Source organism: Periophthalmus magnuspinnatus, chromosome 21 (assembly GCF_009829125.3).
Source record: "Periophthalmus magnuspinnatus isolate fPerMag1 chromosome 21, fPerMag1.2.pri, whole genome shotgun sequence".
NCBI classification, from domain to species: domain Eukaryota; kingdom Metazoa; phylum Chordata; class Actinopteri; order Gobiiformes; family Gobiidae; genus Periophthalmus; species Periophthalmus magnuspinnatus.
In genome coordinates, this window is record NC_047146.1 from 7,737,472 (window position 1) to 7,749,854 (window position 12,383).

At 45.7% G+C, this 12,383-nt stretch overlaps 1 protein-coding gene across 1 annotated transcript; it reads left to right on the forward strand.

Annotated features, from left to right (window-relative positions):
* Window positions 1–10,245: 10,245 nt before the first annotated feature.
* Window positions 10,246–11,751, forward strand: mid1ip1a (MID1 interacting protein 1a). The gene has a single exon (XM_033987497.2). The coding sequence runs from the start codon at window positions 10,545–10,547 to the stop codon at window positions 11,052–11,054; it is 510 nt and encodes a 169-aa protein (XP_033843388.1). The 5' UTR covers window positions 10,246–10,544; the 3' UTR covers window positions 11,055–11,751.
* Window positions 11,752–12,383: the final 632 nt, after the last annotated feature.

A 12,383-nucleotide genomic window follows, 5' to 3' on the forward strand; every position in this document is an offset into this window, starting at 1 on the left:
ACTGTGCAAACTAGGCCTATATGTGCCCACCAGGCTCAGAACCTGCAGGGCACCAGGCTGCCAAATAGTTAGCTATTGGTAACAGACTAGACACTGTGTAACTTTGTTCTCTCCACCTTCAAACTGTTCTGCTGACTGTCGAGCTGATATAGTCAGGTTTACAACACAAACATATAATCTAATGGATATTGTGTAGCCTATTTCATATTCTCAGGGGGTAAGATGAGCCACTTTTTTGCTTTGGTGTTTTTTTTGTTTTTGTCAAATCTGAATAAAATAAAGCACTCAAATACATTTTAGTATACAGTTTTGTAACAGTTTGCCTTATTAAAAGTCCCCCCCCTCATCCACACTCCCCGTCTTCAAAAAAAGCCTGCCTTCAAATAACTGCATCTCCTTTTTTTATAAGTTTCTTTCATTTGTGTCTTGAACTGTGTGAGGCCTATATAAGTTTTATTATTAGTGATTATTGAAGTTTTAACCGATACCGATAATTTGGAGATATGTGTCATCAATAACCAATAAAGTTAAAACCAATCTTACATTTTAAATGAACCTGAATTTTGAAATATAAAACTTAAAAAAAAAAAAATTGTTTTAGTTTATATGCCTAAATAAGACTAAAGCAGACCATATAATACATGTATAATGTATATGTAATACAAATATGAAGTAACAGTACTGGGTTATACTCTACAACAGCGCACAACTGCCAAAAACTGCACTTAAAAAAATACATCAAAAATCAGTAGTCTGTCTTCGCCCTTTTTATGCACAGACTGAGGCACGTGTCCATGGTCTACAGCTGTGACCAAACACTGCACCTTCAGTAAATAAATCATACCTTTAATAGCACCTACTTAGAAGCCTCTGTATCCTCATTCTGATCCAGTGTCTGTCTGATGCTCCTTTGCTGTCCTTGTCACAGAGTCATCTATCCCCTGTGCATAAACGTGATCCGGACACTTGTGCAGTGGTCAGAGTAAGACAGAACACATGTCCAGAGTATAAACTGCACAGCCTACAATAGATGTTACATTTGGATGAATAGTGTATGTCAAAATTAGGTCAGTTTTGTGTCGGTCCATGTTTTCCTCCTGGAGCAGCCCTGATACTCCTGCTGGTCCATTGTTCAGTGAAGCTCATCTTGCCGGGGCCAGCGCACCGAGCACCGGGTCCTGCGCAGAGGCAAAGCTGCAGATAAGTGAAGGGCTCCGGGTGTGAAACTGTGGATAGGCTGTCTGCGGGCTCCCCCTTTCTGAGGCTGAGTTGTCAGAGACAGAGAGGTGATCAGCCCCCGAGGCTGCTCAACAGAACACCGCGCTGTCTCTTTGGCTCAGCGGGGCTGAGAATCACCCTCACCGGCTTCTGACTCACTGCAGAGCGGATGTTGGGTGGTTATTTTCCGCTCTGACCGTCTGGGGGCTGCTACTTCTCGTCACGGGCAGTGGTCACGTGCTCCATCCTACAGCGTGTCCAGCTCACCTTTACGCACGGGGGATAGATTACTGGATCAGAATGAGGACACACAGGCTGCTTAAGTAGGTGCTATTAAACGTATGATTTATGTGCTGAAGGTGTAGGCTTTTGTCAATGACAGAGAGTTTGTATCATGGTCTATTGCGGTAAAACAGTTGGCACGCAGCTAAACGTCCTTATGGACACTTTTAAATCCAGGTCGGACAAAAAACAAAAGAAATCCTGGCAGACTCCACACATCCCCTGTATGAGGTGTTTAACCCCTCCCCTCAGGCAGAAAACACTCACTGCCCAGGTGTAGGTCAAACACACTAAAAAAAACCTCTGTCCCTACTGTTATTGGTCCTTTAAATAAACTATTAAGGGAATGACATCATGCTGTTGTCCCATCGCACGTATTTAACTTTGAATTTAACTTAAAGGATGATTTTACCGCGTTGTTTTTATTTTTATGTCCTTGTAATGACCTGTAAGGCTGTATCAACCGGGGCTGAAAATAGGGACACCTGGGACATTTCTTAGGCCTATATAAAACTAGGACAAATCACTGTTTTTGGATAAATCTGTAAGTGACACGAGCTCAAAGCAGCCACTGTGTAATGTGAAGATTGACGATGATTCAAAAGTCACCAGAGTGAGGCACAGACACAGACAGTGCTGCACGAAGTCCATCTGCACAAAGTCCATCTGCAGTGGGCTGTTCAGTCTGCGTGACACGTGTTTTCTCATCTACACACTGAGCACATGGTCCCAGCAGCGGCTCAGACAAATCCCGCTCACTGCGCCACCCTCGTCTCGTTTCATTGAGATCTACAACACAACTAGATCCGCGCATTGTCCAAACCCGTCCGCCCGAGAGCATCACAGCGCAGCATCTCTGTGAAGCTCCAGCGCAAACGTACAGAGTCAGTCAAAGCTGCCTCGTGTTTTTAACTCTGAGATGACCTTTCAGATCTAACGTGAGGAGCCTGTATCCCCTCCCCCGCATGATGGAGCTGGTACAAAGCCGTTTCGCTTAAATGTGTTTCCTCCAAACGTAAAAGAAGCCCGTACATGTAAATATGTGTCCTCCGCTCTGTGCGCCTGACCCCGGGCTGCTCTGTGCGCGCGGATGGAGCAGGAGGCGGAGCAGGAGGCGGAGCGCGTGAGGGAGAAAACCTCTGAGGGAGAAAAGCATTGAGAAAGAAAACCACTGAGGGAGAAAACTGAGGGAGAAAAGCATTGAGGGAAAAACCACTGAGGGATAAAACCACTGAGGGAGAAAAGCATTGAGAAAGAAAACCACTGAGGGAGAAAAGCATTGAGGGATAAAAACCACTGAGGGATAAAACCACTGAGGGAGAAAACCACTGAGGGACAAAACTGAGGGAGAAAAGCATTGAGGGATAAAACCACTGAGGAAGAAAACCACTGAGGGAGAAAAGCATTGAGGGATAAAACCACTGAGGGATAAAACCACTGAGGGATAAAACCACTGAGGGAGAAAAGCATTGAGGGATAAAACCACTGAGGCAGAAAACCACTGAGGGAGAAAAGCATTGAGAAAGAAAACCACTGAGGGAGAAAACTGAGGGAGAAAAGCATTGAGGGATAAAACCACTGAGGGATAAAACCACTGAGGGAGAAAAGCATTGAGAAAGAAAACCACTGAGGGAGAAAAGCATTGAGGGATAAAAACCACTGAGGGATAAAACCACTGAGGGAGAAAACCACTGAGGGACAAAACTGAGGGAGAAAAGCATTGAGGGATAAAACCACTGAGGAAGAAAACCACTGAGGGAGAAAAGCATTGAGGGATAAAACCACTGAGGGATAAAACCACTGAGGGATAAAACCACTGAGGGAGAAAAGCATTGAGGGATAAAACCACTGAGGCAGAAAACCACTGAGGGAGAAAACTGAGGGAGAAAAGCATTGAGGGATAAAACCACTGAGGGAGAAAACCACTGAGGGATAAAACCACTGAGGGAGAAAACCACTGAGGGACAAAACCACTGAGGGAGAAAACCTCTGAGGGAGAAAACCACTGAGGGAGAAAACCACTGAGGGAGAAAACCACTGAGGGAGAAAACCACTGACGGATAAAACCACTGAGGGAGAAAACCACTGAGGCAGAAAACCACTGAGGCAGAAAACCACTGACGGATAAAACCACTGAGGGAGAAAACCACTGACGGATAAAACCACTGAGGGAGAAAACCACTGACGGATAAAACCACTGAGGGAGAAAACCGAGGGAGAAAACCACTGAGGGAGAAAAGCATTGAGGGATAAAACCACTGAGGGATAATCCCACTGAGGGAGAAAACCACTGAGACAGAAACCTCTGAGGGAGAAAACCTCTGAGGGAAAAAAACTGAGGGTGAAAACCACCGAGCGAGAAAACCATTCAGGGAGAGAATGTCAGAGGGAGAAAAGTTCTGAGGGAGAAAACCATTGAGGGATAAAACCACTGAGGGAAAAAAACTCTGAGAGAGAAAACTGAGGGAGAAACCCCCTGAGACAGAAACCTCTGAGGGAGAAAACCATTGAGCGAGAAAACCTCAGAGGGAGAAAAGTTCTGAGGGAGAAAACCTCTGAGGGAGAAAATCACTGAGGGAGAAACCTTTCAGGGAGAAAACCACCGAGCGAGAAAAACATTAAGGGAGAAAACCTCAGAGGGAGAAAAGTTCTGAGGGAGAAAACTGAAGGAGAAATCTCTGAGGGAGGAAACCTCTAATTATTAGAGCGTAATTATTGTAATTATTATAATAGTTTTAGAGAAACTAGTGTTCAAAATGAAAAAAAAAAAAAAAAAAAAAAGTATTTTGGCTCAGTTGACCCCAGTTGTGGGATAAATTGAGCCAGGTCTTGGGGTAAGTTTAATCACTACATTAAAGACTGACCTTTGGACCAAAATGAATCAAACTTGTATTTATAAATTTCAAAATGTCCTTAGGGCAGTTTTATACAGAAATAAATAAATAAATACAATGGGCCTATGTACTATTTTATTAAATATACAACGTCACAGTACTGTTTCAGTTTTTATCTAAAAGCATAGACTGAATAAGGTCTATGCCTAAAAGCCCACTTTTTAAACATTTAAATAAACTATTGAAATAAACTTTTGTTTAACAAATGCAGACACCTGTACAAATTATAGAAGTAATAACTTATTATTATTATTATTATTTTATTTTTTATTTTATTTTTTTTTTAGAGAAGATTTAAGGATGTATGCTTTCAATTTATATGTCATACTCTAGTAAAAATATTAAAGTGGTAGGTCTATGGGCTTAATTTACCCCTATAACCCCTGTGCAGACCCAAAGAGTCAGTGCTGCTCCAGTGGGGCATTTTCATACAGAATCGAACGGAAAGTTAAGGCTAAAATGCTCTTTAGATGCTTTAGCGCCTTCGACCGTGTGGCGGCGCTTCAGTACCGCTCAAAAACGAACTCAGGACCGACCGCGAGTCTGGAAAAGAGCGCGAGCGTGCCGCGACACACACACAGACACACATACACACACCGACACACACACAGACACACACACACACACACACACACCCCGACACACACACAGACACACAGACAGACACACGCACACAGAGACACGCACGCACACACACAGACAGACTCGCACAGACAGACGCGCACACACACCCACATAGACGCGCACATACAGACAGACGCACACACACACGCACCCCGACGCGCGCACACACACACACACAGACGCACACACACGCACATAGACGCACACACAGACAGACGCACACACAAGCACATAAACGCTCACACACACAGACAGACGCACACACACACACGCACACACACGCACAGACACAGACACATACACACGCACCTCTCTTTCTCTCCCTTTCTCTGTCTCTTTCGCTCTCTCCTTCCCGTTTCTTCCTCTCCATATCTCCCTCTCTTTTTCTCCATCTCTCCCTCTCTTTCTCTCTGTCTCTCCCGCCTCTTCCTCTCTGTCTCTCCCTCTATTCCCGTCTCTTTCTCTGTCTCTTCCTCTCCGTCTCTCCCTCTTTGTGTCTTCCTCTCTGTCTCCCCCTCTCTTTTCCATGTCTTCCTCTGTCTCTCCCTCTGTTTCCGTCTCTTCGTCTCTGTCTCTAGCTCTGTTCCCGTCTCTCCCTCTTTGTGTCTCCCTCTCTGTCTCTCCCTCTCTTTTCCATGTCTTCCTCTGTCTCTCCCTCTGTTTCCGTCTCTTCGTCTCTGTCTCTAGCTCTGTTCCCGTCTCTCCCTCTCTCTCCCTCTTTGTCTCTCCCTCTTTCCCGTCTCTTCCTCTCTCATTCCCGTCTCTTTCTCTCCGTCTCTCCCTCTCTTTCCCTCTCCGTCTCTCCCTCTATGTTTCTCCCTCTCTTTCCTGTCTCCGTCTCTCCCTCTTTTCCGTCTCTTCCTCTCCGTGTCTCCCTCTCTTCCTCTCCGTCTCTCGTTCCCGTCTCTTCCTCTCCCTCTCCCCCTCCCTTTCCCGTCTCTTCCTCTCCGTCTCTCCCTCTCTTTCTCTCCGTCTCTCCCTCTCTCGTTCCCGTCTCTTCCTCTCCGTCTCTCCCTCTCTTGCCCCCGTCTCTTTCTCTCCGTCTCTCCCTCTCTTTCCCGTTTCGTCTCTCCCTCTCTTTCCCGTTTCCGTCTCTCCCTCTTTCCCGTCTCTTCCTTTCCATCTCTCCGTGCCTCCGTCTCTTTCTCTCCCTCTTTTTCCAGTCTCCTCCTCTTCGTCTCTCCCTCTCTCGTTCCCGTCTCTTCCTCTCCGTCTCTCCCTCTTTCCCGTCTCTTCCTCTCCATCTCTCCGTCTCTTTCTCTCCCTCTCTTTCCAGTCTCCTCCTCTCCGTCTCTCCCTCTCTCGTTCCCGTCTCTTTCTGTCCGTCTCCTCCTCTCCGTCTCTCCCTCTCTCGTTCCCGTCTCTTTCTGTCCGTCCCTCCCTCTCTTCCTCTCCGCGCCCCCGTCTCTTTCTCTCCCTCTCTTTCCGGTCGCCTCCTCTCCGTCTCTCCCTCTTTCTGTCCGTCTCATCCTCTCTTCCTCTCCGTGGCTCCGTCTCTTTCTCTCCCTCTCTTCCTCTCCGTCTCCCTGCGCCTCCGTCTCTTCCGCCTCTCTCGCGCTCTCCACGGCAAACGGTGCAAACGAGCTCGGTGAGCGGCGCGCGGGGGAAGAGGAGGGAGCAGAGCCGCAGTTGCTCTCGGAGAATATAATACGTACATCGCAAAACGTTCACGCGGCAATCTTGTTACGTAAATGAGCGGGACAACAGCGCGGCAGTGGGCCCGCTAAATGGAGCGTGCGTGCCGCTGGCTGAGGCGCGCCCCTTCTCTCGCAGCCCGCCTCCGCCTCCTCACTGCGCCTAATGGGTTATAGGCTGGAGGGAGGGAGGCATCCACCAGGGAAGCGCTATTACTCACTCACACAGGCGCGGATTTAAGAAGGGCACAGACGCGCACAGCTTTCGTTCAGCTCAAATATGGAAACCAGGGATTAGATTTTTACTCCTTAAAGCTTCTGAAAAAACAAACGACGCCTATATGTGTAGCTGGAGATATAATCACGTCTCCTGTGGCTGCTTTAGACTGATTATTTAGACACATTTTCCGGAAAAACAAATTGCACTGTGTTGTTTTTTTTGGGCTCAAACTGTCCTAAAAGACGCACCATAACTTCAATACAACGTTTTCTGTTTCTGATTGGCTCTGATTGGACTTAGCCTGGATTAGATTAGGTTATTTGAAAGGGGACGGTGCAGCTTCATAAAACACATCTGTAGTCCTCTGGCCCTGATGTTAGAGGAGTAATAAAACTAAAATTCTCTGGACAAAACAGACAAAACAGCATTACAAACATGAGACAAAACAGTCGCATCACAAAGAACATGATAAACAAACAGATTCACACGACATCCAGTTCACACATACAACACAACAGCTTGGCCTCAGTGTGGGCTTGTGTAGGCCTCTGTGTGGGCAGTTGTAGGCCTCAGTGTGGGAAGGTGTAGGCCTCAGTGTGGGAAGGTGTAGGCCTCAGTGTGGGTAGGTGTAGGCCTCAGTGTGGGCAGGTGTAGGCCTCAGTGTGGGTAGGTGTAGGCCTCAGTGTAGGCTTGTGTAGGCCTCAGTGTGGGCAGGTGTAGGCCTCAGTGTGGGATTGTGTAGGCCTCTGTGTGGGTAGGTGTAGGCCTCAGTGTGGGAAGGTGTAGGCCTCAGTGTGGGAAGGTGTAGGCCTCAGTGTGGCAAGGTGTAGGCCTCAGTGTGGCAAGGTGTAGGCCTCAGGGTGGGCAGGTGTAGGCCTCAGTGTGGGCAGGTGTAGGCCTCAGTGTGGGAAGGTGTAGGCCTCAGTGTGGGTAGGTGTAGGCCTCAGGGTGGGAAGGTGTAGGCCTCAGGGTGGGCAGGTGTAGGCCCCAGGGTGGGCAGGTGTAGGCCTCAGTGTGGGAAGGTGTAGGCCTCAGTGTGGGAAGGTGTAGGCCCCAGGGTGGGCAGGTGTAGGCCTTAGTGTGGGCAGGTGTAGGCCTCAGTGTGGGCAGGTGTAGACCTCAGTGTGGGAAGGTGTAGGCCTCAGTGTGGGAAGGTGTAGGTCTCAGTGTGGGCAGGTGTAGGCCTCAGTGTGGGCTTGTGTAGGCCTCAGTGTGGGCAGGTGTAGGGCTCAATGTGGGCAGGTGTATTCCTCAGTGTGGGCAGGTGTAGGCCTCAGTGTGGTTCAGGTGTAGGCCTCAGAGTGGGCAGGTGTAGGCCACAATGTGGGCAGGTTTGGCCTCAATGTGGGCAGGTGTATTCCTCAGTGTGGGCAGGTGTAGGCCTCAGTATGGAAAGGTGTAGGCCTCAGTATAGAAAGGTGTAGGCCTCAGTATGGAAAGGTGTAGGCTTATGTGTTTACCAGGCGTTACATATGGTTTGTTGTTTAATGTCGTTTTCTACTCTTTTAATGCCATTGTTATGAAAAAGCCTAAACTTCCCGATCTGGGGAAAAAACACTCAGGGCCAGATCTCCTCCACCGAAGCTGCTGGGTGTTGATGATGACACCCGCAGTAATCGGCGGATGCCCCGTTTCAGACATGACATAGCCTATTGAGTATAAGCCCTTTCCGACTGGTCCAGGATTGCATTCTGGCATCGCACATCTTTGACAAGTGAAAGCCGTGTGTCAGTGTGAGGACGTGCTGTGATTGATTGACAGCCCTATTGCGGCAGTGAGCTAGTGTCACTTTCCATAGCCCTATTATTGACCTGTTTTCTGAAAACCCTTAGTTGTTCCAAAATTTAGAAGGAGGCAATGAACTTGTTTTAGAATCAGCCTAAGAAACATAAAGAACATCTATGCATGAGGTGCCTAAAGCCTATGGAGCAGATTTCAGTGAAGTCACTAGAGGCAATCTACAGTCAAACATACAATCAGCACTTGTCCCAGAAATACAAATCAGTTCACTGCTGTCCACTTGCATTATCACTTCTGTGTCTTCATTATATTCGCTCAATAATAATAGCCAAACTCATCAGTAATTTTATTTATTTATTTATTTTTTTTAAAGCCTAACATTTGGATTCGTTTTTAAGCATTTCTCCTATTCCAATTGAGCATTATTGACTCCATAGTGTATTATGGTTTATTTATCCCATCTTTATCAATCAATATTATCAATTAAATGTTTCCTTGTATGTTTTAACTGATGCTCGGGTAAATAAACACATAAATCTAAAATCTAAAAAGATCTCACAACCGTACGGAGATAATGCACACATTATTAAAACAGAGATTGCTTCAAAACTTCATTTCATAAAGCCTGCACACTCTTGTCATTTCTGTTTATCAGCGAACCAAGTGAGTTAGACTCAAGGTGGAATTCAGACCTATACAACAGGTTTTACATGGCCTTCAAAGTTCACATTCTCACTATTCCTGCAGGGCAACATTGATTCATCTGTTACGTTTCTAGAATGAGCTGTGCATTTCTATGTCCTTCTATGTCCTTCTAGGGCACGTGTGTCAACAAAGCCAACCCTTATCGTGCCACCCAAGTTTCACTCACATGTAGGTTACTCCTGTGCCATACAAATAAGAACAACTTAATAGACTACAAGCAACAAGTCTTATTCCTGTTTGTCCCACAAGTGTTTACTGTCTGCACAGGGCTCACATTTCAAAAACACCACATCAACAAGTTTCAAAATGGTTGGCGGTGTTGCTGATACAGGGATTTAGGAGACCCCTGTTTACATCTTGCTACTTTGCCAACAAAAAAACAAAGTGGCGAGGCTTCAAGAGACAATATGTATGAAATAAATAACATGTATATTAATGAACATTTTTCAAATCTTCCATTAGTTTTGCTTATCAAAAAATCGCAATAACCTACTTTTTTTTAGGGAACTAATCCACCCACAGGAAGCACTTTTACGCATGGGATTGGTTCAACTGTGCGCTCGACTGTGGGCTGATGTCTGCTTAATGAATATTCACCAGCGCAGTCTCGCCCTGAATGTCTATTTTCTGCGTCATCGGAATGATATGCGCAATGATGTAATGTCAGTTTATTCTGTCAAAGATTCCCAACACTATCCATCGTCCGGAAGTGAGGCGGGCTGTTCTGAACATTTGGTCAAGTGCATTTTACTTCTCATTTACGCACATATCCATTCTTTAAAGTTCATTATAAGAAAAAAGCACACTTTTCTAGCACTGACATTTCTGAACTCCCACTCTGAAAACCACGCCTCATCCCGGGAACGTGCTAAATGCTCCTCTCTGTCTCGATGGGTGCTACTAGAGGTCAGTGAGTTCCAATTACAGCAGAGGAACTCGACCAACAAGTTTTGGCGAACCGCCCTGAAACCATTGCCCGGTATATAAGTAGTCTCGCCCAACAGAGGAGCAAGCAAGAAACAACAAGAGACGCACAAGGAGTCTCCAACAAAAATATACAAGAAGAAAAGAGCATAAGGTTCCAGCATCACAGACAAGCCGCAGCTCATCTCCCACATCTGATCATCCCGGGAATCCAAACGTAACCGAAGTGAACTCCTGCTCACTGCGCTCGGCTGAAAGAAACAAGACCTCTGCTTTGTCTTCGTTAAGAACAAACTCGCCAAAATGATGATGCAAATGACAGAAACAACCAACCAGAAAAACTCCCTCTTCAACGCCATGAACCGCTTTATCGGCGCCGTGAACAACATGGATCAGACAATTATGGTGCCCAGCCTTTTGAGGGACGTGCCGTTAGACGAGGACAGGGAGCTGGGGTCTCTGAAGCTGGACATGGAGGATGGAGACATGTACAGTTACTACCAGCTCCTCAAGTCCATCCGCCAGGACATGGAGTGGGGAGTGAGGTGCGCAGCGGCGGACGAGAAGCGCAAGGAGAGCATGAAGCTTATGCGCACCGGCTCATCCGCATCCACCACTTCGTCTGCCTCTTCTGTCGCTTCGTTTTCGTCAGAAGAAGACGAAGAAGAGGAGGAGGAAGAAGAGGATCTGCACGAGCAGTTTCAGTACCATCTGACCGGACTGCAAGGGGTGCTGTCTAAACTCACGCAGTCAGCCGTTTCTCTCACAAAGCGGTACAAAAAGGAGATTGGGATCGGAGGATGGGGCCAGTGAGCTCTGAACTTAAAACGAACTGAAGGACTAATCACTTGGCCTTTCTCCTGGTCCGGTGAATAGAACGAGGCAGGATGCACAAGCCGACTGTGGAGCTGGTCGACCCTGGATTATTGTTTTATATTGCAGATGCGTTGATCTTTTTGGAGAGCATTTGTGTACACTACATCTCAGACTTTTCTTTGCACTCAAATGTTGTACACATCATGCCCTCAGCTGCAGTGATACGCAAATGAAACATATTTAAAACTCATATTTAAAGTACTATTTATTACCTCACAGTTTAACTGCTAATGTTAACATGTGTGGAAAGATTATGAGATACCTGATGTACTGCTACATGTGACAGAAAACACTGACAATGATTTGGCACCTACAGTTTGATGCTCATGATGTCAGTGATTTTTAATGAAAGTATCTATGAATGATCATTCCACCACTTGTATTTGTCCTTGTTTCTGAAATGTCTGTGAAAATGATGGAGGCACATTTAGATTTGCTGCCTGTGATATCCAAGTTACAATATCAGTGAACTGGAATCTACTGAGCCTAGTGTACATAGAGCTGGTGTTTCCTTGAGATATGTTTTCTGCCTGTGGGACAGGCATACTACTGGGGATTCTGATCCCACTGTCTACAACATGTACTACTTTCATGGTCATCTTTTGTACTTTTCAATAAAATTTTGTACTGATCAATCTCTCAGCTTTGTCTTTTGTAAACTTAATATACACACACGAAAATCAAAATAACAATGCACCAGAATGCTGTAAAATTGTATTTACAGTCAGAACGCCTACATAGCCCTATTATATATGCCTCTATTTTACACAAAAAAACGTAATATCTACAAAAGTTAGTCTGGCTATAGCTATCTGCTCAGGGGGAGTATCCTCTGCAACTGTAATCTGCATATTTAACAAGCATCACCATAAAATTCCAGTACAGCACTAAAGTGTCCCTTTATATAGTGCGTACATAAACTGTATACAGTCTGACTGCGTATGGTCTAATCTTTTGTATTTTTTAAAATAGTCAATAAGGCTGTAGACAAAGTCAGATCACAAGCTTTGTGAATATTGCCTAATAATTTCAAAGGATAGTTTATCATATTTAGAGATTTTTTTTAAAATACACCATATTTATATGTAGTCAACTTTTATAGGTAGCCTATGTGTTTTACTTAAACATTTATAAACAGGCTAATAGATTAGTCAGTAAATATGATCATATTATGGCCTGATGTAAAAGTTCAAAGTTTAGCACTTTTCTGGACTCGTCTACACCAGAGTCGCTGCGTCTGCGGTTCTGCTTTTTGTCCCTCGCACC

Excerpts from the sequence above, each read along its gene's own strand:
- mid1ip1a (XM_033987497.2), top strand. The coding sequence starts at position 10,545 with ATGATGATGCAAATGACAGAAACAACCAACCAGAAAAACTCCCTCTTC.